The 26,542-nt window shown below is 55.7% G+C and overlaps 1 protein-coding gene across 1 annotated transcript in view; it reads left to right on the plus strand.

Moving 5' to 3' along the window:
- The window catches only part of KCNG2 (potassium voltage-gated channel modifier subfamily G member 2), a 69,783-nt gene that overhangs the window by 18,078 nt on the left and 25,163 nt on the right, over positions 1-26,542 (plus strand). The window contains exons 2-3 of the mRNA XM_047828658.1: positions 6,327-6,419; positions 22,740-23,330. Of these exons, the coding sequence (XP_047684614.1) occupies positions 22,776-23,330 (555 nt within the window). The 5' untranslated portion in view covers positions 6,327-6,419; positions 22,740-22,775. The remainder of the gene's footprint in view (positions 1-6,326; positions 6,420-22,739; positions 23,331-26,542) is intronic.

Raw genomic sequence — 26,542 nt, forward strand, 5'->3', positions numbered from 1 at the left:
ACGTGGCGGCAGTGACTGCGGTCGGCAGCACGTGTCGCTGCACCCACTGAGCGCTAAGTCCCCCTCCCTCCCCCAGCCTCCCTGGCAACTTCTAAGCTACTTTCTGTCTCCATAACTTTGCCTTTTCTAGCCATTTCACGCGCTGTCTGTCCTTCCTGTGTCTGGCTTACTCACTTAGCACAATGTTTTCGCGGACTGTCCGTGTCGCTGCGCAGATCAGGACCTCCCTCCTTCTTGCGGCTGAAAACATCCCAGTGCATGTTTAGACCTCATTTTCTTTCTTTTTCTTTTTTTTTTTTTTTTTTTGGTAAAAATACGTAGTTTAATTTAAATTACCCTATAATTATTTTTTCATTTCTTCTCTTAACTTCAAGAAAAAAACACAGAAGATTGTACAAATATACCATTGTCTTTATCCATCCATCCGTTGGAGGATGCTCCCACCTTTTGGCGAGTGTGAATAAGGCCGCTGTGAACAGTAGCTTACACGTATCTGCTGGAGTCCCTACTTCCGAGTATTTTAAGCATTACTTAGGGGTGGGATTGCATGGTTATATTATAATTCTATGTTTAATTTTTGAGGACCCTCCAGACTCTTCCACAGCAGCTGCACCTTTACATCCCACCAGCCGTGCACGGGGTTCTGGTCTCTCCACATCCTTACCCACACCTGTTGCTTTCTGTCTTTGTGATTCTAGCCATCCCTGAGGTGGCAGGTGAAATGTCATTGCGGCTGTGATCTGTGTTTCCCCAATAGCTAATGACGGTGAGCATCTTTTTGGGCATTTATTGGCCATATGTATGTCTTCTTTGAAGAAATGTCTCTTCCAGTCCTTTGCCCGTTTTCTAACTGGGCTGTTTTGTTGTTGTGGAGTTGTGGGGGCTCTTGCACATTGTCAATGTTAAGTCCTTACTGAGTACGTGATGGGGAAATACTTTCTGCGTTCCGTGGGCTATCTTCTCACTTTGCTGATAGTGTCCATGGGAGAACAAACGTCGTTAATAGAGCCCAATTGATCTATTTTTTCCTTTTGTTGCCTGTGCTTCTGTGGCATATTTAAGAAACCACTGCCGAATCCAAAGCTGTGAAGGTTTCACACTGTGTTTTTCCCTAAGAGTTTTATAGTTTTAGTTCTTAAACTTAGATTTTTTATGTACTTTGAGTTAAGTTTTGTCAATGGTGTGAGGTAGGGATTTAAGTTCACCCTTTTGCATGCGGACGCCCAGTTTTGCCAGTGCCATTTGCGGACAAGACTGTTTTTTCCACATTGAGTGGTGTTGGCACCCTTGTCTAAAATCAGCAGAACACGGATGTGAGGACTTATTTCTGGACTTCCTGGTACGTGACACTCATCAGTGTGTCTGTGCGTCTGCCAGGGCCGTACTCTTGATTACTGTAGCTTTGTGGTATGTTTGGAGGTTGGGAAGTGCGAGACTTCCAACTTTGTTGTTCTCTTCAAGGTTATTTTGGCGATTCCGAGTCCCCAATGTTCCTCATGAATGTTAGAATAGGTTTTTTCTATTTCTGGAAAGAAAACACCGTTGGGGTTTTGAGAGGCCATCCTAGAAGTGGGCTGAACATCCTGGTAGGTTTGGCCTGTGCAAAACTCCCAGCACTAATATTTGGGGGAGGATGTGAGGTTTCCAGTAAAACTGGTCAAATGCCGACTCACGACATTTCATTCCAGTGCCCCAGGGTTGAAGCAGAAGAGTTAGATTTAAAAAAACCAAAAACAAAAAGGCTTTATTTGAACTATTTTAGGCTTACAGAAAAGCTGCAAAATTAGTACAGGGCCTTCTCACCCGTCTCCTTAATGTCACGTCTCACCTGACGAGAACACAGTGACCCAACCAGGCCGTGGACGCTGGTCCTGCACACTGACCGGGCTGGAAGCCTCCCTTGGCTGTGCCCACGTCCCGCTGACGTCTGTCTCAGGCCCCTGCCCAGGCCCCCACAGCACACTCGGCGTGGCCTTCTCAGCCTGTCCCCTGCCCCTTGGCTGAGAAGAGGGCCGTTGTCAGCCCGTGAGAAGGTGCGGGCCTGAGCCGGCCCTCTGTGCACAGCTCTTACTGCCTTGGATTGTCCCCACGGCTCCTCGGGTCGGGTCCCGCCTCCTCAGCCGCAGTGACATCGTGCTTTATGTGGCACGTGAGCTGAAGTCTCATTTATTTCGTGGCATCTGAGGCGCTGTGGAGACCACCGTGTTTCTAAGGGTCGTAGCCGTGCAGAGGGCGCTCGGAGGGGGTCACCCTCCCGAATTTCTTCCGGTAGTCAGACACGTGTGTATTGTCACGTACCTCTGTGTCACCCAAAGCGTGTCGCCCTCTGCGTTTTCCTCTGCCCCTTGCGTTTCGCCTCACGGCCTGCCCCGGAGCGCACACCAGGTCTAGGGACCTTCCTCATTCTCCGCGCCCGGCAACACCCCACGTGTGGACCCCCAGGTGTGTGCGGTCCCTCCCCGGCACAGGCTTCTGGGCTGTTTCCGGTGTCTGCTGCGGGGGACCCACGCTGCGAGCTCTAAGGTTCTCTGCAGACCCGCTCCGGGGGCTGCACCTGCAAGGCGGCCTCACGGTGCCGTGCGGTTGGCTTTGTAAATCGTTCAAGCCTCCCGGACGAGAAATGACGTCTCACTTTTGTTTCTCTGACGATGAGTGTGCGTCAACATTTGTTCACACGTCTGAGAGCCATTTTTGTCTTTTATGTGGATTGCCTTTTCATGTTTTTTCCCTCGTTTCTCCATGGGGTTTGTGGTTCTTTGTCCCTCAGTTGTAAGAGTTCCTTATATGTTGGCTTTTCTCCTAACTTCTTCTTCTTCGGAGTGTTCCTGACGACGCGTGTGTATCTGAATCATAGCGTTACGTGACTGACTCCATAAAAGGCTTGCTCTTTTACTGGGATTGAATTGAACGTATAAACCGACCTTCGGGGAAAACTTCTTTGTGTAAAATGCTGGGTTGTCCTGTCCAAGAACCAGGGATGCCCTCCCTGTGTTCCGCTCTCCTTTTGCGTTTCTGGAGTGTGTTTCAATTGCTCCTTGTAAAAGCTGTACACATTCCTGGGGAAACATTTTCCCACGTATTTGGTTTTCTTCTGTTGCTGTCGTAAATGGACTTCTCGATCGTCACATCCTCTGTTTCTTGTGTGTGTGAAGAAAACTGTTGGCCTTGTGGCCTGCCACCTCACTCAGTTCTTTTGTTCCGTCATTAAAGTTTTACCACTGGTTCCCTGCGATTTTCCGAGTGTGCTGTTGTCTCCAAGCAGACACGGCTTTCCCTCCTTCGCTTACCCCCTCCTCTAATTCATGTTGCTGTGCGATTTCACTAGTTCGCGCCTCAAGGAGGGTGGTGAGTGATTTCAGAGACAGCAGGTATCTTTCCCTTGCTTTTTCTGGGAAAACCTCTCGTACTGAACCAGAGACTGGCTTTTCACGTGGTAGTTTATGTGTTAATGAAATACTCCTCAGCTTCTTGACATTGTTAAGAGGCTTTCTTGGTGTCTATGGAGATAATCAGATGATTCTTTACCCCTTCAATTTATTTTTATGGTGTATGTTGCTATTGAACCTGTCCTGCATTCCCGGAATAAATTCCACTTTTCCTAGTATTTTTTTTTAAGTTCATTTATTTATTTTCAGAGAGAGGGAACACGTGTGCACAAGAGTGGGGAGGGGCAGGGAGAGAGGGAGAGAGAGAATCCCAAGCAGGCTCCGTGCTCTCAGCACAGAGCCCGACGCGGGGCTTGAACTCACAGACTGTGAGATCATGACCTGAGCTGAAGTCAGACGCTTAACCGACTGAGCCACCCAGGCGCCCCTGCCATCCTAGAATCTTAAGCATGATTATTTTCAAAGCAACATGTTACAGACTACTGTTCACCCTCAGTTTTCAGAGAATAAGCCAGCGTGTGGTTTTACGAAACGCCCCTTCCGTGCTGTCGGTTGGAGAACTGCCCACCGTGAAAGTAGTTTCAGTGCTTGGGAATCACGGGAGCCCAGCGACGGGAAGGCTCTGACCATCCCTGCTGCCGGCTCACACAGCTTCCGGAGCAAATACCGGGGTGTTCCGTGCCAATACAGACGTCTCACAAAGGTAGATGTATCACATCACCATTTCATGGGGTTTCCCTCTCATCACATACAAACCTGTAGGACGCGACTGTCCCCCTATCGTTGCCCAGGCTTGAAAAGATTGTCTTGAAAGCGACGCAGAAAGGAAGCTCCCTGAAGGGGACGTTGTGGGTCTGTGGGCTCAGGTTGTGGGACGTGCCCCCTGGGTCCGCATCTGCCCCAGCCTGGCAGCGAGGGGGCGCCCGCGGTGTCGGCGCACGAAAGCCGGGGCGAGTGCGACAGCGTTCTCGTCAAACTGGCTGAGGGAACCCTGGATGGTGACTTCTCCACGTGAAGGTTGCTGCTTCCGACTTTACGTGAAGACTTATTTTTGCAAAAGCGGGCAGCACCAGACCCCGTGGAGGCGTGCTGTCCCCTCTGCGGGGAAATGACGGCCACTCAGAAATCGGGCCATCAGTGCCCCCCCCCCCCACCCGCACACGTGCCATTGGCACCACGGCGAGGCAACTTCACAGCCGTGCACACGGCTTCTCACGGAAAGTTGAATTATGTGCGCTACGTTCTGTTTCAGGGGCAGAGCAGTGATTAATCGCTTGTTTTATAAAATTGATTTGAAAAGAAATTACCAATTAAGAGTTGTCGTGATTGAAAAGTAAAATTAAATCATCTGGGAAATTTGCTCCCTTCCTGTTGGGGTCAGCGAGATTTGCCGTTTGTGCCTGCTGTCACTGGGGTGGGGAGGGGGGCCCGCTTTGGTCTCCGCTGGTCCTTTATGGGGACGCGACAGAGGCCTGAGGACCAGCCTGGGGACCCCTCACTGAGGGCTCGGCAGAGACTCCCCGGGGTCGTGCAGCCAGAGTGGAGCCTGGCAGCTTGTCCGAAACAGACCCTGTGCCCCCGGATTGCAGCCCCCACCCCGGCCTGTCCGGTGCCGGGGGTGCCGGTGGGCAGAGGGCGGGAACAGGGAAACTACCGGAACCCATGGGAAGTTCAAACCGAGCTCCCATTATTTCCCCTGCTATTTCGGTGGCTTTGTCCCGCAAGCCAGGGCCAGGCCGCACCGGGGCCGTGGCGTCCGGATGGAGCGGGGGCTCGGGCCGGGACAGGGCAGGGGACTCAGTGGCTGAGGGTAGCAGCTCTCACACGTCTCCGCGGCCTTCAAGGAGCTGGGTTTTCACGTGGGTCGTGTGTAGCACCACCGCCAGGCTAGAAACCGACGGGCAGAAGCGCCCTGAGGGCCGTGCCCTGGACGGGCCAAGGTTCCAGCCCCTGCCCGGATGAGGGGCTGCACAGGTTCTCACCGCGGGTGAGAGGTGCTCAGGGCGGACCTGGGAAATGCTAGAAGGAGTGTCAGCCACTCCCTCCAGGACTGCGTTTCCTGCAAGCTGCGGGCCCGGAAAGCACCGGCGAGCAGATGGGCGACTCCCCTGCCCACCCGTCCGCTGCCCGCTGCTCACAGCGCTCGCTTGGAGTGTGGTGGGCGGAGGGAAGTCTCTCTTCTCTGGACTCCACAAGCAAAAATACTTCCATAAATAGCTGCTTCAGAGGAAAAATGAAGTTGACGGTACATTTGCATACAAGTGTGCTAATTATAATCCTCTTACCTATACACTGAAACAGATTTAGCAGTTACAATTGGACCGGAGCAGCCCATCTTCTCAAAAATAGGCACCAGGCAGAGAGGGGTGTGTTAGGCACATACGAGGGCGTGTGTGTCTGTCTTTGCAGACTAATGGGACCGCGGGTGGGGGGGCCCAGGCTGCCCCTCACGGGTCTCGTGGGGCCCCGCGGTATGGCTGACCCGGAGGGGACGTGGTGCACACCTGGGGTCGGCTGGACCGGGGACACCGAGGCAGGGGGAGCAGGCGCCCCGGTTACAGCGACTTGTGTTCCAGCAGCTTCATCGATGCAGGGGCGGCTGGTTCTCGGGGGGAGGGAAGGAGACGCTCTGGGCGCGTAGGATGTGGCGAACACTGGCGGTGCCCAGACGTCCGGGAGGAGGTCAGAAGCCACCAGGTGCAGAGAGAGAGGTGAGGAGCCAGGACCCGGCTTCTCTGTCCTAACCGCACGCCGGTCCATATGACCTTGGGTGGAACGCACAGGGCCGGGGGGGGCCCAGGCCGAGCCACGATTATGTGTGTGCTGATGTAGATTATATCCGAGGAGATGGGTTGTGGTCGTCACATTCTCTGACAAGTTCATGACCCAACCACGGTCAAGAAGCCGTGCCCTAAAGGGGGATTTGACGTGTCGTTTCAGGGACCTGAGAAGCACTGGCAGGGGTCTGATGAGATGGCAGCATTCGCAAAGGGCCGCCTGGGATGAGCCCCCGCACGGGGAAGCCGACAGGAGGTAAGAAGCGTGCCTGTCCCCGGCGTCCCTCTCCCGAGAAAACTGGGAGGCTGATCTTTTCGGTGAAACCATCTCATTTAAAGAACCTTACTATACGATGCCACAAACGCACTGATTTCCTCAGAGGTTAGGTGAGGGATAGGAAGGAGCCAGCCCATGACCTGTGTCCTGAGCTAGGCCACTTTGCACACCTGTCCCCTCAGGATGGCTCCCCAGAGCCCAGGGCTACTCGGGAAGGCCGGCAGGAGGCGGTCAAGGGTGCCAGCTTGAGTTTTAACTGCAGAGCGGGATGGACTGGGATCCCCCAGAGAGCCTGTGTCCGCTGTCCCCCAGCCCCATCCTTTGTCCTATGAGTCCCCAAGGCTCCAGCCTCCCCCATCCCCCACAGGACTGTTTATTCTTCCAGCCCCTCCCAAGATCCCAGACTGAAGGCTTGAAGGGGATTTGGGGTGCTCACCACCCGGAGAAGGGATGATGTCATAGCTCACAAACAGCTCCGTGCCAACCTGCCTCACCTGCCCCCCGGGGGTCCCTCACCTACACCCGCTCCCTCACCTGCCCCCCGGGGTCCCTCACCTACACCCCCTCCCTCACCTGCACCCCCAGGGTCCCTCACCTACACCCCCAGGGTCCCTCACTTGTCCCCCGGGGTCCCTCACCTACACTCCCTCCCTCACCTGCGCCCCCAGGGTCCCTCACCTGCCCCCCAGGGGGTCCCTCACCTATACCCCCTCCCTCCCCGCCCCCCCCCAGGGTCCCGCACCTGCCCCCCCAGGGGGTCCCTCACCTACACCCCCCCTCACCTGCACTGCCTGCCCCCCAGGCTCTCCTCACAGGCTTGAGCCCCTCCCCTCTTCAGTCTTTGCTGCTACTTTCTTCCTCCCCAGTCTGCTATTTTCCAAAACACCACGGCTCCCTTGCCGTCCACTCTTACCTGGCGTTGACAGACCTTAAATTTGGAGGAGAGGTTAGAGAGTTTCATTCGACCCTGGGTTTACCACCTGGACCCTGAGGGATCCGGGTGACGGGCCCCAGATACACAGCCGTCGCAGCCAGGACGCGTCTCCCAGCCCTGTCCTCTGACTCATCCCCCGGCTTCCCCGCCTGGGCGGCGAGAGTCCTGCTGGGCACAGCGCCCGGCTGGCAGGGAACCTCCAGCATTTGGACGTGTCGTTTCAGCGTGGTCTCAAGGGGACATCCCCTCCCCACGGCCCCGTGGGAGGCAGGTCGTCATGAGCCGGAATATAGACTTGGGCCCCCCCTGCTGCGAGCCCGGACTCCCCCCTCCTCAGGAAGGTGGAAGCTTCGTGTCCCTTAGAATTTGGCAGAGAGGGATACCCTGTGACTTTCCTTTGCCGTGGTGTCTCTGCGGGCCTCAGGCTCCGGGCCTAGCTCAGGTCTCTTGACGTCTCACCTGAGTCTCTTGCTGCGCCTTGATGTGACCGGTCCTGTGGCGGACGGTGTCACGTGTGATTCTAATTTAACGCCCGCATCCGCGTGGCGTTTGGGGAGTGAGAAAGCAGGACCTGAGAGAACGAAACCCAGATCTGGCTACAACAGTTTCAGAAGTGCACTTTCACCGAGACCCACGGATGGACAGAGGCCGCACAGGTCAACGCGTGCTGCACGAATGAAAGGGACAGATCAGTGTGAATGTCTTTTCACGAGATTAACCTGTCCTGTCTGGTCAGAGACCAGTGTTGTGCGTCGACGGGTTCCCGGGAGCGGACATACGACACAGCAGACGAGCGCGCACCCCAGCTGGGTCCTTGGCCTGGGGCCACACTGTGTCCCGGACCCGGGCTCCATCCAAAGGCTGCAGGTGGCGGCTGGATCCATCAGACTGAGCGGGATCGAGAGAGAAAGGAAAACCCTCGTGACCCACAGCAGACGGTCAAGGGTATGGATGCCCAACCCAGAAAGTAACATCACGAGAATTACGTTCGGTCGGTTTGGAGTTTGTGTTTTGTTTTGTTTTGCTTTTGGCTGTTTTTCCCCAGGTTTTTTTTCACCGAGATTCAAACATACACAAAACGTGTGTGCGTTCATATAAAATGAAATAATGAACCATTCTGGAACTAGCTTACAGAAATCAAGACATTTATCCCTGAATAATTAAGTATGGATTTCCTAAAAAATAAGGTCACTCTTTTCCATAGCCACAATACCACGTAACACTGAAGATTTCCCCAATTGTCCGAACACTGTCTTTTATAGATTTTTTGGATGAAATTAATCTGGTTTATAAACTTCATCGCTTGGTACGTCTCAATCGCTTTGACTCCATCAAAGAGAATCAGGCCATCCTGATTCTAGAACATTCCTCCCACTGGCTGATCCCCCACATCACTGACTCTGTGAAGAATGCGGGAGTCATTCTGCAGGAAGGCCTTTGCTCTCGTCTCTGTGTGGTGTTTCTCTATCGCCCCGTATTCTCTGGACCCTGGGGTGTGGGTCTACGTGTCTGATCGGAGTGTGTACTCGGGGCAGAGCCAGACGGCTGCCCGTGGGGCCAGTCACTCTGCACGTCGCGTCACGTTCGAGGCACGTAGTGTCAGGATGGCCGTGCTGAGTTGTGCTACCGGATTAAGGGGTGAGCCCAAACGTACTTGTGGTAAAGCCACGTCCCCCTCTCGGAGGCTGGGTAGCCGGCGCAGTGCAGACGCCCGCCCTCTGATGGCGGCGAAGGTTTTTCCCCTCCTCTCTGTTTCTCTTTTATTCCTGCATCACTACAGACTCGCGGCCTCTATTTGCTAATGTTTTACAAGGAGCTGAGTCGTTCCGTGTCTAGACTCTTGGCATCTGCGGTAGGTCCCTTCCGTGTGCCTGTTCACACCGGAGTGCCTCTCTGCTTCTGGACACAAAGCTCGAGCTCCCACCCCGGACTCTGCCTGCCTCCCCTCAGGAATCGGCGCTTCTGGCGAACGCGGCTCAGGTGGAAGGACCGGTCCCTGATGGCTAAGTGCGTTGTTAGCATTTATCTGTGTGATCTTATGGGCTACGTGGGGGGAGTGTTCACTCTACTCTCCCGAACGACTACAGCAGGAGGTTATAATAAGATCCAGAGCCCGTAACATGAAACCCAACGTTTCCAGGTTTCACCGGAAAATCAGTCATCACACCAGGAACCGGGAAGATTGCAAACCAAATGAGGGACAGTCAGCAGACACCAACACCAAGATGACAGAATTATTTGAGCAGCTGCTGTAAAAACGCTTCAACAAGTGGTTACACACATGCCTGAAGCAGACACGGAAAGAGAGTCTCAGCAAAGACGTAGAAAGTCTCAGTGAAGGAAGAGAAGACATAAAAAAGAAGGCAATGGAAACTCTAGAACAGAAAAACACGATACGTGATATGAGAAGCTCGGTGGGTGGATTCGGCCTCCAACAGGAAGGACAGAGGCGTCGTGGACGCCGAGCAGAACAACCGCATTCGCCCAACCTGAAAAGCAGCGAAGACACGGACCGAAAATAAAATGGACAGAGGCTCAGAGACTGCGGTGCCATGACCAGATCCGACACTCATGCTGTCGGAGTCCCGGAAGGGGAGAAGAGTGGTGGGGCTGAAAGTTCCTGCAGAAATAATGACTTAAAACTCCCCCAGATCGGGGGTGCCTGGGTGGCTCGGCTGGTGGCTCAGGTCGTGGTCTCACGGTTCGTGGGCTGGAGCCCCACATCTGGCTCTGGGCTGATATCGAGGAGCCTGCTTGGGATTCTTTCTGTCTCTCAAAACAAATAAAGAAACATTTAAAAAAGAGAAGAACGAGGAAGAAAGCCACAACCTGTGGGTGGTTAACAGACTGCGGCCCCTCCCTGCCACGAGCCGTCACCAGGAGGAGGAGGAACGTGGATGACCCTCCAGAGACCGATGCCGAGCAAAGGGAGCCAGTCCTGGACGGCTTCCTAACGGCCCATCAAGACGCCACTCCGGGGTTTGACTGGAGGACAGGGAGGGGCGGGGAGAGGGAGCTGAGTCCAGGGGAGGGGAGGGGCAGGCGAACCGAGTCCAGGGTAAGGGAGGGGCGGGAGGGAGGGGGCATCAGGGGCCTCCTGCTGGTTGGAGTTCTGACCGGGTCAGTGCCCACATGACACCCTGGCCGTGAGACGGGCCTGCAAGTTTGCACGATGCCACTGCCTGGCATCACGGGGCCGCTGCAATCTTAAAAGTTTAATTTTAAAAAACCTTCGAGGCAGTTGTTTGCAGCTGTGCTGTGCGGGTAATTAGTTGCCAGATTTCCACGTGTCTTACAGGTTTGGAGATGATATGTAGTTCTAATACATCATGACTGAAAAATAATCGTCGATTTTTCCGTCGATGACACGGCTACAAATACATTTAATTAGCACATCTTCAGGTCTGTTCAGATACACTTTAGAGACTTTTCTAAGTTGTGTCGCTTTGACATATAGAAAATAATCCATTTCAAAACAAAATAACTGAACACATGTGGGTTTGAAAATCAGAAAGGCATTATAGGAATGATCCTAAGAGTACTAATTTTTAAGACTATGAAAATCTCCGAAGAATCATGTTTTATTTGAAATTAGTTATCTGGGGCACCTGAGCGGCTCAATGGGTCAAGCGTCCAACTTCGGCTCAGGTCATGATCTTGAGGTTCTTGGGTTCGAGTCCCGCATCGGGCTCTGTGCTGATGGGTCAGAGCCTGGAGCCTGCTTCCGATTCTGGTCCTCCCTCTCTCTCTCTGCCCCTGCCCCGCTCGTGTTCTGTTGCTCTCTGTCTCTCGAAAATCAGTCAACATTAAACAAAATGTTTTAATTACTTATTTACAGTTGGCTCTTTGTTTTTAACTGATAGGTGATCTTTACCTTAACTCATCTTTACCTTTACTTGGCGGGACAGTAAGAATTAAAGACAGAGCGGCTCCTGGCCCAGTACTAGCCTGCGAGCTGTCGCGTCACGAGGGGAGGTGCTTGGGCTTCGGCGGTCTCAGCCACCGTCCCATGGGAGCCGGCCGGCCGAAGGGCATCATGTGTCCCTGCTGTCACAGGGCCTGGTTCATGCGTCTGCTCTGGTGAACTGGGTCATCTCAGAGGTTAAGTGTTTGGACTGAGAGGCGGCGTGTGTGCCCGGGAGAGGACCAGACACGCCGGGAGGGCCGAGAGGGCCTGGGAAGGCCGGGCGCCCCTGCCCCGAGGACAGACAGCGCAGGCCGCGGTGGCCGGTGAGGAGCAGAGAGGGAGTCGGCTCCGTGAAGACACCGGAACCAAAAGTGAGGCAGGAGCAACAACCAAAGGCTTTAATTGCTGCATTAATTATCTTGCAACATCTGTAGTGTGAAAACATTTTTAGATCCTAAAGTAATGGCTTGTAAGCTGAGGCCAAACCACGCTGAGCTTCCTCCTCGCCGGGACGCCCCCGTCGGGACGCCCCCAGGCTCAGCCGGGCTGTACCATCTCTCCTTGCACGGCTGCTTCCGTGAGTCAGACGGGCTAGTTCGAACGGGGTCTCCCCTGGGCACCACTGACATTTGGGTGAATAGCTCTTTGCCGTGGACGTCCTGTGCCCCGTGGAGCCCTGACCTCCACCTCTGGTGCCGGTTGTGATGACCCACAATGTGAGCAGATGGCACCCCACGGCCCTGGGACCACGCAGGGGGCCCCGTGGTCTGTCTTTGCTGCAGGACCGATGACCTTGTTTCCCGGGGGCCGCCCTCTGAAGCGTGTTAACCCATAGGACAGGCACGCCTGCCGGGCGCCCCCTGGGGGAAGGCATCCCTTGTGACGGCGGGGGGGGGGGGGGGGGGGGGGGGCGGGGGGGCCCACAGGAGCTCTTTCGGGGCTGAGCCACTCCGGGTCACAACTGCAAATGTCATGATGTCTCGGCACCTGCTGTTTATTTGTTACATCTCCCAAAAAGCCTCGGTGACACTGGGGTGACCACACCCTTCTGTTCACACACATACGCATGTGGGAAACGCCAGGGACGCCCTGGGAAGTACTTACTCGACTCTGGTCCACCCTTAGCCTTGATTCAAATTCAGACTTTTTTTCCAAGCACCTACTAAGTGCAGGTGGTGTTCTGAGCATTCGAGACACAGCAGCAACACGGACACAAGCGTGCCCTCCTAGGGCCGGCCTGTGAGTGGACAGGAGCCCCCTCTTGGCTCTGAGATACGTGTCCCTCCCCGGCCGCCCACCGCCTGAGCCTGGGCACGGTCAGGGACAGGGGCCGCACGTGCAGGTGTGGAGGCCCAGGGGCAGTGACAGGCCCGGGGCGCCCCAAGCCCTCCCTCGCCAGCGTGTGGTCACCCCTTCTGTGGAACAGATGATGCCAGCACACGCTCACGTCTCTGCGGCACGGCATCCGCGACGCCTGGGGCCTCAGCGGGCGACTGGAAAGCCCGCGTGTGGCCTCCCTGTGTCACCCAGGCTTCCTCACATGTGGCACCCGGGCCCCACGGCGAGGTTCCCGGGAGAGTGGGAGCCTGTCTCGAGAGACCCCAGAGCTCGGCATCCACCACGGAAGGAGCATCGCTGGACGGAGTGGGCTCCTGCTCTGTGTCCTACTCAAAAGCCGATCTGAGGTGCCGTCCCCAGAGAGGACAGCTACGGCACAAAGCTGATGAGGACAGACACCACGCTGCTCTTGGCCAAGAGGCCCTTTGCAATACACTTTCAACAACGCGTAGGCACACGTACGCGTTAACATGTGCGGAGGACTCCCGTGCCAAGACTGTCCTAAACGCTCACGTGGCCTTTGCCTTCCTCACAAGGCGGGTGCTGTCGTACTGTTATTTATTCCGGCTTATTCACGTGGGATCTGTGGCTCTAGCAAAACCAAGTGACTTCCTGGGATTGCACGGCTCTTGAGGGCAGGAGCTTGGTGTCGGCCCAGCCGCCTGGCCACCGTCATGCCCTGAGCGTGGGCTCCACCTGTCCCGTGGTGGCTGGAACGGAGGGCATTACAAGTTGCCGTGGTTGCCACCAAATCGACTGTCCACTCCCTCGGTGACATTACGTAAGGAGTAAGCTTTCTCCCTTCTCATGGGGATGAGGCCACGAGTGGTACTTCCAGTAAGGCGCCACGAATCTCCTACCGCTCAGAGAGACGCTGGTCTGAACGCTTCATTCCCTGAGGAACATCTCGTATTAACTTAATCCTCGCTCTATTTCTGTGATATTAAATCATGTCCGGGAGCCCGCGTGTTGAATCAGGACGTGTTGAATCACCCAAGAGGTTCAGACGTTAGTTAATGGAGAGGACGTGTTCCCGGATAATGTGGCACTACCCAGCAGCGTCACGGGAGGAGAATACGGAGCCCTGTTTGCAGGCTGCTGGCGTCCCTGCCTGTGCCCTGGCCACCTTGGGTCTCCCCACACCGGTGACGGTCACACACTTCACGCCCCTCAGGGCTCCCCCAGCCAGGGTGGGCTGTGGCCCGTCAGAGCCGGGTGTTCGTCTCACTGGTGAGGAGACCAGAGCTCCTCGGTGGGGCCCCAGCCGATCGCAGCAGAGCCACAGGTCAACCCCGGGCCCCTGACCCCGCTCGGTGTTCTTTCTGTGCCACAGGTGAGGACCCCGGCTCCCGCCCTAGTACAACCCTTGTGGCTTCTTCCAGGGAAATTACGTGGGCTCCGTTCGTGGGCAACCCTGCGTCGGTTCAAAGCGGTTCAACAGAAGCCTCCTGTGTCCGTGGACTGGACAGCCACACTCACACCCGCTCTTGCCACCGTTCAAGGGGCAGGTGACGTGTCGGGGCCATATGTGCTAGGAACATCTGGGGCAAGTCTGAGGCTCATTCATCCACTGGCTTGTCCCTCCAGCAAATATTTCCTGACTACCCGCTATGCTCCAGGGACGGTGTTGGGGTGTGTGATACGTCCTGGGCAAAACAGGAGAATGACAGCCATTCCCTCACGGGGCTCAGATTCTCGCAGGAGTAAAAAAAAAAATAAGCGATTGGTGAACCAACGAATTACCTGCTCCTTCAGGAGGAGAAAAGTGCTACGGAGACAGGAAAGTACTCGGCAGGTGCGCGGCTGGGGAAGGACGTGGGTGTGGGTGGTGGTGTAAACTGAGCGAGGGAGGCCCCAACAAGAGGTACAGTGTGAACAAAGGCTGTGGCTGCGGCATCTGGGCAGGTGCTCGGGGCAGGGGGACAGCCAGCACAGGGAGCCCTAGCTGGAGCGTGCCGGGAGGCGCACCGACCCCGCCAGCACCGTGTGGAGAGCAGCCTTGTCCGCGGGAACAGACCCGGAGTGTGGAGGTCGGTCGGAGGGATGGTGGGCGGGCGGGCTTCGGGAGCCCCCACGGCTGTGGTGCTGGGCACAGGCGGCAGAGGGCGGGGGGCTGGCAAGGAAACCCGTCAGGGCGGCTACCAGCAGTCCTGGCAGGAGGGGGTGGTGGCTCAGAGCCGTGCGGTGGCCGGCCTGCGCCGCTCGTCCACACCAGTCAGGAAATCCCCCCGGGGTCAGGCCCATGGTGTCAGCGGCCCGCCGCCGTGACCAGGCCGGACGGATTCTCGAGGAAGCTGGCGCGGCTGGGACCACAGGACGGCTGGGAGGCTGCCGCCAGCGCTGCGCGGGCCGGCGAGGAGGTCGGGGTGCGTTGCCTGCTGGGCGCCGACGCGGCCTCCTTCCCGCGGGCCGACGCCACTCAAGGGGAAGCTGGCCTGTCCTCGCCCTGAGCCTCCTGGCGCACAGGGGTCTGGGCCCTCTTCATCCAGTGCGCGGCCTTGTGGGTCTAGGCCTATAAAATGCCGTAAGGGCAGGAGCACAGACCTCATTCCCCTGAATCTGAGCTGGACGCGAGTGCGTGAGCTTCAAGGCCAGCTTCGATGTCCGCTTCTGCAGCCGGCCTTGGGAGTGTGTGTGCGTTACAGACGTGGGCTGGGGGCCCCGTGTCACAACCACAGAACACGGCTTCAGGCGTCAGGCACTGTGTGGTGAAGCGCGCCAGGCCAGGCACCTCCTGAGTGTGGCCACTGAGCGTCCACACCAGCTCCCGAGTTCTTGGGATCGTTTTGGAGCACGGCCCCCATCGTGAACAGGCCTTCCGGCACCAGAAGGGGCCCAGGAGGCGTCCAGGAGCCAACGCACCCCGAGGGTCCCACCCTGAGGAGGCAGAGCGGGACACGCGGCCCGGCTTCACTGCTGTCTGGGCCGCCGTCAGGACGCGGACGGTGCCCAGCCACCAGCGGCGTGCCAGCCGCTGCCAGCAGTAAACGCCACAGAGATGCCAAGTCACAAAGCACGGGTAAAAAACGTGGACGTCCTTCCATCCAGAGGACGTCACGAGGCAGCACAGCTCGGCCTGCAGACCCGGCCCCGCTCGGCGTGGCCTTTGTTCACAGCTCTGTGGGCCCCCGCTGACCGCCGAAAGAGCAGGCGGCTAAGCAAACACCACCACATGTCAGTTGATCCGGCAGAAAGGTGAAGGCAGACAGGTTAGCAGGACCCGTTACTGATGAATCAGCAGGGCAAGGTGAGTGTGGGGGTGGCCAGCGGCCAGTGCAGACCAGGACCAGAGCCCCAGCTCTGTCACTCCACAGTGAGGACACTACTCAGCCTCCGTGATACTCGGTTTGCAACCTACAAGACGCAGCCAACAGAACCTGCCTCTTGGGGTCCCGGTGCACAGAAATGACACGGTATTCACGGAAGTCTTCCCACCTCGCAAGCCCTTAGATGGTCCCCCGAGCAGCTGGCGCTGCCCTTGGACCGTGCCCACCCCCAGCTCCTGATGTCTGCCCTGCTCCCGAGGGTGAGAAGTGCCTCCCTGGTCCGGCTTCCTCTCCCTCCTCCACCCCGTGCTTCTCCTCTGGGCCTGGGTTCTGTTGCTTTCGCCAGTAAATGAGCTCGGGATTCTCCAGGGGCCGCGTCCCCTCTGCACAAGCTACCAAGCCGGCCGTCTCAAGATCGGGTGGGAAACAGACCGCCAGGGCATGAACTCCAGCTGATGCACCAGCCTCTCCCAGGGGACCCTCCGCAGGGCACCAAGAGGTTTGCCCGGGTCCCTTCTGCTCCCCTGGGGCGGGGTAACATCCCTCTCAGTTGACTCTGTTGTCCCTGGTCATTGTTAACAGCACCCTTGCCTTCTGAAGAGTGCCCCAGTTTGGAGGATAGGCTACGTGGCACAGGGGAGGAAGGTAATGGGCAGAAGTTGGCACTGCGAGGTTTGCAGAAACAGTATCATAAACAGCAGCAGCTCCTATAAAAGACCCAGTAAACCAGCCAAGGTAATGGCATTAAATCCCCTTTCTTTCTAAAAAAGCAGAAGGTTCCATTCTTTTTTTTTAATTTACATTCAAGTTAGTTAGCATAGAGTGCAACCATGATTTCAGAAGTAGATTCCTTAATGCCCCTCCCCCATTTGGCCCATCCCCCCTCCCACAACCCCTCCAGTAACCCTCTGTTTGTTTTCCATATTTGAGTCTCTTCTGTTTTGTCCCCCACCCTGTTTTTATATCGTTTTTGCTTCCCTTCCCTTCTGTTCATCTGTTTTATATCTTAAAGTTCTCATATGAGTGAAGTCATATGATATTTGTCTTTCTCTGACTGACTAATTTCGCTTAGCATAATACCCTCTAGTTCCATCCACATCGTTGCAAATGGCAAGATTTCATTCTTTTTGATTGTCGGGTAATATTACATTGTGTGTGTGTGTGTGTGTGTGTGTGTGTAGCATCTTCTTTATCCATTCATCCAGCGATGGCTACTTGGGCTCTTTCCATACTTTGGCTATTGTCGATAGTGCTGCTATAAACATTGGGGTACATGTGTCCCTTCGAAACAGCACTCTTGTATCCTTGGATAAATGCCTAGTAGTGCAATTGCTGGGTCGTAGGGTAGTTCTATTTTTAGAACCTCCATACTGTTCTCCAGGGCGGCTGCACCAGTTTGCATTCCCACCAGCAGTGCAAGACGGTTCCCCTTTCTTTGCATCCTTGCCAACATCTGTTGTTTCCTGAGTTGTTAATGTTAGCCATTCGGACAGGTGTGAGGTGGTATCTCATGGTGGTTTTGACTTGTATTTCCCTGATGATGAGTGACGTTGAGCATTTTTTCATGTGTCAGTTGGCCAAATGGATGTCTTCTTTGGAGAGTGTCTATTCATGTCTTTTGCCCATTTCTTCACTGGATTATTTGTTTTTTGCGTGTTGAATTTGATAAGTTCTTTATAGATTTTGGATACTAACCCTTTATCTGATACGTCATTTGCAAATATCTTCTCCCATTCTGTCGGTTGCCTTTTAGTTTTGCTGATTGTTTCCTTCGCTGTGCAGAAGCTTTTTATTTTGATGAGGTCCCAATAGTTCATTTTTGCTTTTGTTTCCCTTGCCTCTAGAGACGTGTTGAGTAAGAAGTTGCCTGTAGCCAAGATCAAGGAGGTTTTTGGCTGCTTTCTCCTCGAGGATTTCGATGGCTTCCTGTCTTACGTTTTGGTCTTTCATCCATTTTGAGTTATATTTGTGTTTGGTGTAAGAAAGTGGTCCAGGCTCATTTTTCTGCAGGTTGCTCATTTTCTGCAGGTTGCTGTCCAGTTTTCCCAGCACCACTTGCTGAAGAGACAGACTGTCTTTATTCCATTGGATATTCTTTCCTGCTTTGTCAAAGATTCGTTGGCCATACGTTTGTGGGTGCATTTCTGAGTTCTCTATTCTGTTCCATTGATCTGAGTGTCTGTTCTTGTGCCAGTTCCGTACCGTCTTGATGATTACAGCTTTGTAATACAGCTTGAAGTCCAGGATTGTGATGCCTCCTTCTTTGGTTTTCTTTGTCAAGATTGCTTTGGCTATCCGAGGTCTTTTCTGGTTCCATACAAATTTTAAGATTATTTGTTCTAGCTCTGTGAAGAATGCTGGTATTACTTTGATAGGGATTGCATTGAATATGTAGATTCCTTCAGGTGGAATTGACATTTTAACAATATTTGTTCTTCCTCTCCAGGAGCATGGAATATTTTTCCTTTTTTTGTGTGTCTTCTTCAATTTCTTTCATAAGCTTTCTATAGTTTTCAGTGTATAGATTTTTCATCTCTTTGGTTAGATTTATTCCTAGGTATTTTATGGTTTTTGGTGCAATTTTAAATGGGACCGATTCCTTGATTTCTCTTTCTGTTGCTTCATTGTTGGTGTATAGGAATGCAACCGATTTCTGTGCATTGATTTTATATCCTTCAACTTTGCTGAATTCATGAATCAGTTCTAGCAGTTTTTGGTGGAATCTTTTGGGTTTTCCATATAGAGTATCATGTCGTCTGTGTAGAGTGAAAGTTTGACCTCTTCCTGGCCGATTTGGATGCCTTTTATTTCTTTGTGTTGTCTGACTGCTGAGGCTAAGATTTCCAATACCGTGTTGAATAACAGTGGCGAGAGTGGCCATCCCTGTCTTGTTTCTGACCTTAGGGGGAAAGCTCTCAGTTTTTCCCCATTGAGGATGATATTAGCATTGGGTCTAGAAGGTTCCATTCTTGAATCAAAGAGTGTGACACAGAGGAGGCTCTGAATAATCATTAGTTAGAGGGACAGATGCATGCTTGAACAAAACCACTGATAACGTTCTCTTTTAGACCATTTTCCCTGCATGTTCCTGTTTCTTTAAAGTTCCAGCAACTGTGCACTCCAAACCCAGAGCTGGCCTCACACTTCCCAGATGTCTGAGCTCAGTTTGTCCAGGGCAGACCCTAGGGCAGGGGTGCAGAAGCAGGCAGCTTACTCGGGAAGCAACCCCAGGAATACCAGTCTGGGAGTCAGGAGTGACCAGGAAGGGAATGCAGAGCAGGTCAGCCTGAGAGGCCCCTCCCAGGACCAGAGGGCTCCAGAGGTCTCTCACCCCGGCTTCTCAGTCCTGGCAAGAGCTGTCCCTGGGGACACTGAGTCTCAAGTATCCCTGGTCTGTGCGGGGCAGGCAGGGCAGGCCTGGTAGCCAGAGAAGCCCAGGCAAAGAGACACAGGTGCTGCAGCTGGGTGTTCACCCAGTGTGCCCACAGGCCCAGGGGGACGGGGAGCTAGGGGGACGTGTGGCCCAAGGAGATTTAGGGGCTAAGGGACATGGGTCCAAGGGGACGTGGGGCCCAGGGGGACTTGACCAGGAAGACATGGGACCCAGGGAGACTGGAGCCAGGGGACATGGAACCAGAGGATGTGGGTCTAGGGAGATTGTGGAGGGGGAGGAACATGGGTTCAGGGGAATGTGCAGCTCAGGGAGACTTGGGGGCCAAGGGGCCTGAAGCCAGGGGATGTGGGGCCCAGGGAGACTCAGTTTCTTGTTCAGGTCCTCCTGGTCTCTTTGAAGATGTCCTTTTTCTCTGGTGTTTTAATTCCTTCTTCCACATCTTTACATATCTTTTAAAATTGTGTTATCTAAAGTTCCCAGGAGCCTAATTTTCTTCTTCGTGTGGCTCATGTGGGTTATTGCCCTGGGTGTTTTATAATTTTGTTTTGTAAATTCATCTTAGTTGGGGCTTCATCTGTGGGAATCCCGGAGACTGGAGGTGAGAGTTTGTCCCTCTAGACCAGTGGCTCTGTTGACACTGGGGCTGGTTTCCAGCTCTTGGTTCTGGTGGTGTCCTGCGCATTGGAGGGCTTAGCGGCACCCATGGTCCCTGCCTACCGTTGTCGGTCACACTCGGTCACAACAATGAAAAATGTCTCCAGGCCTTGCCACATGCCCCCTGGGGCAGGCTGTGAGCGACTGCTCTAGACCAGTGTGTGGGTCTAACACAGGCTGCAGGGGGGTGACTTCCTGGGACTGCCCACCATGAGGGGTCATTTCCTGGCTTTGAGTTTCACAAACCAAAATTCCAACCTCAAAACCATTGTGCAGGTGGACTTTTTTTTTTTTTAATTTACATCCAAGTTCGTTAACATAATGGTGTCAGGAATAGGAGTTAGTAATTCAGCACTCACACACAACCCCCAGTGCTCATCCCAACACATGCCCTCCTTAACGCCCGTCACCCATCTAGCCCATCCCCCTGCCACCTCCCTCCGTCAACCCTCAGTCTGTTCTCTGTATTTAAGAGTCTGCTATGGTTTGCCTCCCTCTCTGTTTTTATCTTATTTTCCTTCCCTTCCCCTAGGTTCATCTGTTCGATTTCTTAAATTCCACATATGAGTGAAAACACACGATATTTGTCTTTCTCTGACTGACTTATTTTGCTTAGCATAACACCCTCCAGTTCCATCCGCGTTGTTGCAAATGGCAAGATGTCATTCTTTTTGATTTCCGAGTGATATTCCATTATATATATATTTACCGCACCTCCTTTATCCATTCGTCGGTCGATGGACATTTGGGCTCTTTCCCTACTTCGGCTACTGCCGATAGCACTGCACGTGCCCCTTCGACTGAGCCTTTTTTTATCTCTTGGATAAATAGTAGTGCAATTGCTGGGTCAGAGGGTAGCTTTATTTTTAACTTTTTAAGGACCCTCCGTACAGTTTTCCAGGGCGGCTGCACCAGTTTGCGTTCCCAGCAGGTGGGCTTTTAGGTCCATGCTGTCATTTTTCTCCTAGAGCCAGGCAGAGAACTCTCACGATCTTCCTCTACTGGGAGCTGCGTGTTTCCCAGTTTTTCTCTTCCCTGAAGAAGTAGCCCAACCGAGGCCCGGTCAGTTCACGCCCTCAGCTGTCCTAATGGCCGAACCCACTTACCAGAGGTGGGAGCGTCTGACAAGCCCACACCCTTGACAACAGAGTGCTCAGACCTCTGCATTACACGCTGCACATTGGGAACAGGGTGTGTGTGTGCAGGCTGCTTGGAAGTGACTGTGCAGCCTCTTAGGTCAACAGGAAGTTGACTTAAACCACTTTCAGACTCACATATGATTTATGATTGTATTGCTTTTTTTTCTTTTTTTGAAGACGAGAGAGAGAGGGAGCACGTGCACAAATTGGGGGAGGGGCAGAGGGAGAGAGAGAAGCCCAAGGAGGCTCCACACCCAGCTGGAACCCACCTCGGGGCTACGTCTCTCCACTGTGAGGTCATCACCTGAGCCAAAATCCAGAGCCGGACCTAAACCGACTGAGCCACCCAGGAGCCCTATAGTTATATTTCTAAGTGTATATTCGGGGGAAGAAAACTGTTTACAGGAGTTCCAGGTTCTGGCCCTCTTACTGATTATCCATTTGCCTAAGAGACTTCGGAGCACACATTTGATTTAGCCACAAAAGGAATCCTCCCTCCTGTTCCGCAAATTTCCTGTGTGACTGACTGCAGGGAGCCTGGAAAGGGGGAGGGATCAAGGCCACGTGCAGCCCAAGCAGGCTTTCCAGCATGTGTGTTATAGAAGCCGGGTTATCCTGGCCCTCGTGGTGAAGCCGGACTTGTATTCCAGGCAGAAACTGTCGTCCCACCTGCGACATCAGCAGCCCCAGGAGAGGGCGTGTGGGCTTCGCCCCCTGGGGCTCTTGATCCACACAAAGGCTCACCTCTGCCTTAGCTCACAGACTCGGGGCGCGGCACCTCCTGAGCCTGTCCCGGAACTGCAACCAGCCAGCCTCTGTGGCTCCAGGGACTGGACAGAGTCTCCCAGAAGGGCCACGGGCCACCCCCACGAGGCCTCCCGGGCACAGTGCTGCCGCCGCTGAGTCCCCGCAGTTTCAAGTGCGTGTGTTCAGATGTCCTGTTGCCTCATTAAGAAGTTCAGTCTGTGAGCCCTGGAGTTGGTGTGAGTTGGAACCCTCAGAGCCCGAGCCCCTCGGGGTCTCCGATTTGAGGAAGCAGCTGGGAAATCGTGGCACCCAGTGTCCACCACCCAAACACTGGATTTTAAGTAACCCAGGTCTGTCTCTTCCAGCACAACTTCTTCCACGTTTCCCCCAACTTGCTGCCCACTCAGCTGCCTCTGGGAAGCCCTCCTGGCTGCCCCGGACCTCGCTGGTGCCCTCCAGAGCACCCCCCCCCCCCGTTTCTCACACAGAGCTCACCTTGCAGTTGGGGGTGCCGGGCTGTCCCTACCCCAAACTGTGACTCCAAGGAGCCATGTCCTTGGTGCCGGGAGGCTACTCCCCAGGTGTTCGTGATCTCCGGAATGCAGGCACAGGTACCCACAAGATTCAGTTCTGGTCACCCTCTGTCACATCCAGCACCCAGCTTGGCTTTCCAGAGTCCACCTACACCCTGTTCCACAGGTGGTCCTCCTCCCTCGACCTCGTTTGAGGATCGGGTGAGCCCGGCCTGGATCCCCTGGGGGCGGGGCACCTCCGGGGCGGCCGCCCTTGGTGCCGGTCACCAGGACACGCAGCGGGTCTGCTCCGCGGGCCCCCCGCGGACGGACGTGGGGGCAGCAGGGCCCCTTCCCGGGCGGGGTCCCCCCCGCCCGGCGCCGCCTGACGCCTCCTTTCCTTCGCAGGCGCTGCGTCCTGAGCGCGGCCGGGCGCCCGGGGCCATGGCGCTGCGCCCCGAGCCCGCGGGCGGCCGGCGCGTCGTCACCATCAACGTGGGCGGCTGCAGGGTGCGCCTGGCCTGGGCGGCGCTGGCGCGCTGTCCCCTCGCGCGCCTCGAGCGCCTGCGGGCCTGCCGCGGCCGCGACGAGCTGCTGCGCGTGTGCGACGACTACGACGCGGGCCGCGACGAGTTCTTCTTCGACCGCAGCCCGTGCGCCTTCCGCGCCATCGTGGCGCTGCTGCGCGCCGGGAAGCTGCGGCTGCTGCGCGGCCCGTGCGCGCTGGCCTTCCGCGACGAGCTGGCCTACTGGGGCATCGACGAGGCGCGCCTGGAGCGCTGCTGCCTGCGCCGCCTGCGCCGCCGCGAGGAGGAGGCGGCCCAGGCGCGCGCGGGGCCGCCGGGGAGCCCCGGCCGCCGCCTTCGGGACCTGCTGGACGACCCGCGCCCGGGGCCGGCCGGCAAGCTCTTCGCCTGCGTGTCCGTCGCCTTCGTGGCCGCCACGGCCGTCGGCCTGTGCCTGAGCACCATGCCGGACATCCGCGCGGAGGAGGAGCGGGTGAGCGCGGGCGGGGGCGCGGGGGGCGGCCTGGGGAGGGGGGGGACCCCGTGGCGGTGGTGGCGGCGGCGGGGGAGGTTGGGGCCAGCCGGGGTGGGGGAGGGGGCTGGAGGCAGCCGGGCCAAGGGAGAGCCAGCCGAGCCATGGTCCGTGACACGCCTCCCCCGCTGGGTGGTTGGCGCCTGCAGGTGCCAGACGCCCCCCTGCTCCGGTTAAGGGCACCCCGAGTGGGCCTTCTCCAGGAGGCCCTCACATCGGACCGGCTGCTGTGCCCTGACTGACTAGACAGTTTCGAGAACCCAGTGAGAGGCCTCTCTCTGGTCAGCAGGCCTTCCCTGAACCTCTCCAACAGTCGGGCCTTCAAAGCCTGGACAACGTGGAGCTAAAACGTTCAGTGTCCTGAAGGTCTAGGGAGTTGTGATCCCAAGTCCCGTCATCTCGAAGCAAGGGGACGTGACCGCCACATTCTTGCGGGTCACGGGAGCCAAGGACGGGCGTCTGCTGAGGCAGACCCAGTCTGCCGGTCTGTTGAGGTGCCGGGGGCTGTCTCCCAGCAAATGGTAGACTTCCCGCCCCTCTTTGGTCTGTGACAATGTCAGCACCCAGCTCGTGTGGCCAGAAATGTTGCTTCCGGGTTAGGATGTCGCCACGCTCACCAGCGTTTGTGCACTGAGTGCACCGTGAAGGTTCAGGGAACGTTCGGGGAAAGCCTGGAGTGTGCTGTCTGGGGCGAGAGGGATGGAAGGCGAGAGGACACCGCAGTGTTTGTAGGACAGAGCCCAGCGCGGCCTTTCCTCCTGGGGGGTGGGGATGACCCCTCAGCAGTCCCCCTGCCCCGCCCTCCAGGCGTGGCACAGAGGCTCTGACCGAACGAACCCCTTTCCTGGGCAGAGAGCTCACCGTCAAAGCTTAGAGCCCTTCAGAGGTCAGGAGGTCGTGCCTGGAACACATCTGGTGGGGTCAGCTCCTTACCAAGAGACACAGTGGAGAGCTGAAACATTAGGCATTAGCCGGCTGGACCGAGAGCAGGGCGACCCTGACCACAGATCGCGTGTAAATGTAACTGTCGGGAAGTTGGTTTGGCTCCCGTGGCTGTTTGGGCGTCCCATTCCTGAGCCATAGCTCCCGGTTGTGCTTAGGTTTTTCTAAATGGCGGTAACGCCATACAGCACATAGAAGGGGAGCCATTTACGTGAGAGTCAGGACACAAGGGAAGTTGGAGGTGCCTCGGTTCGTGACATCATCCCAGGAGTCGAGCTGGCCCTCTCAGAGCATCCACTGGCCTCCATGTTACCCACTGTTCACATTCGCCAGCCCCCCTCCCCATCTCCTGAAACGTCACTTCATACCGCCCAGGTCCTGTTTTACCAAATCAGTTATCGGACTGCGGGGTAATAATCCAGTGTCGGTGAGCACGTGGTGACGTATGTCTGTGCGCTCCCCGTTGCCTCGTGAGGGACACCGACGGAGCATCTGGCCCGCTGCACGTGGCAGGTGCTGAATAAACAGCAGGTGCTGTCGCTCGTCACCTTTCTAGGTGTGATGAGATATACACAAAATGTACCAATATCTTAACCATTTTAATGTATGCTGCCCGGTGGTATTAAATACATTCACATCGTGTGGTTGTCACCACCACCCATACCCAGGACTTTTTCTCCTTTCCAAACCGCAACTCTGTCCAGTTAAACATGAGCTCCCCACCGGGCGCCCTCCCCCGGCTCCTGGAATCCTCCATCTGCCATGTCTCTAGGACTGCGACTCCTCTGAGAGCCTCACATAAGCGGAATCCGACGGCGTTTATGTTTTGGGGACTGACATCTCACTGAGCGTATTGCCCTTAAGGTTATTCCGTGTCGTAGCAGGTGTCTATGCTTTCTTCCTTTTTAAGGCTGAATAACGTTTCAGTGGTACGCATACACCACTTCTGCTTATTTGCTCGTCTATCAGTGGACACGTGGGTTGGTTCCACCTTTGGGCCACGGCGCATTATACTGCCGTGGACGTTCACGTAAAAACATCTGCCTGAGTCCTTGCTCTTGGTCGTTTTGGGTAGACACCCAGGAGTACAACCGCTGGACCATACGGTCATTCTACGTGTACTTTTCCGGGGAGCCTCCAGACTGTTTTCTGCCGTGGCTGCACCACCGACTCTTTCCAGGCACAAGGCAGACGGGGTGGAGGGCGGAGAGGAAGAGAGAAACTTGGGAGCCTTTGATTATTTTTTTGTTGGTCTTTTCCACTAGAATTTAACTTGAAAGTTACAGGGCTAAAATATTCCGTGTGTGATCTCTGGTTCTAAACAAGTGGCTAAGAGATTTCTTTCTAAAGTGGAAGCATTGTTCTGAAGCTCCCAGTGAGCCCTCCGAGGCCGGGTCGGCAGGCCCGTGGGCCACCGGCTCTGATGTGCGTGGGCCACAGAACTGCTTCTCCTGAACCACATTCGAGTGGACGATCTGACCACAGGCACCCAGTGTCTTCTGGAAAAACGCGCTGGGGGAGCGGGGCGTGGCCTGGAGAAGCAGAGGTGAGTGTAAGTGCTTCCCATCAGCCGTCTCCTCAGCGGCAGTGCCAGCATCAGTGGTCGTTTTCGCGTATTGGCCCGGAGAAGCACGGAGGAGAGAAAGCATCGTTCCCCGGGATTAAAGGGCTTGCAGGAGAACAGCTGTGTGGTTCCCAGGGCTGGTCCCTAAAATGCCTCTGTGACTGAGCGAGTGCCCTTGCCGGGGGTCCCAGCCCTCAGCGCCGGGGAGGCCGTCTCCGTCCACGTCTGTCTCGGCCCCACACGGGATCCTCCTGTGGGCATCACGGGGTCACTAACTGCCACACAGAAACCCCTTCCCTGAGGCGGGCTGGGGCTCTGCGGCCGGCCGAGTGACCCAGCCGCCGGGGAGGGGCGGGGCTCTGGGGCCCGGAGGGGGCGGGGGCGGGGGCGGGGGGCGGGCAGCTGGCCGAACCTGTGCCTGTACTTGACGCCCCTGAGCCGTGCACTTAAAAGGCCTGAGGTGGTAAATGTTATGCTTCGCACATTTTACGCATACACACGCGTGAAGTCATCTGCTCGCCTGTGTGGGTGGGAGAACGTAGCAGAGACCCCGGGGCCTTGGCCAGGTTTCGCCCTTTGCCCCGGTTGTCTGTCCACCCGTCCCCGCGTCCACCCCTGTGCTGGGGGTGCTCGTCAGCCTGGCGTGAGGCCGAGGGCTTAGAGGTGC

This window comes from Prionailurus viverrinus, chromosome D3 (assembly GCF_022837055.1).
Source record: "Prionailurus viverrinus isolate Anna chromosome D3, UM_Priviv_1.0, whole genome shotgun sequence".
Lineage (NCBI taxonomy): Eukaryota > Metazoa > Chordata > Mammalia > Carnivora > Felidae > Prionailurus > Prionailurus viverrinus.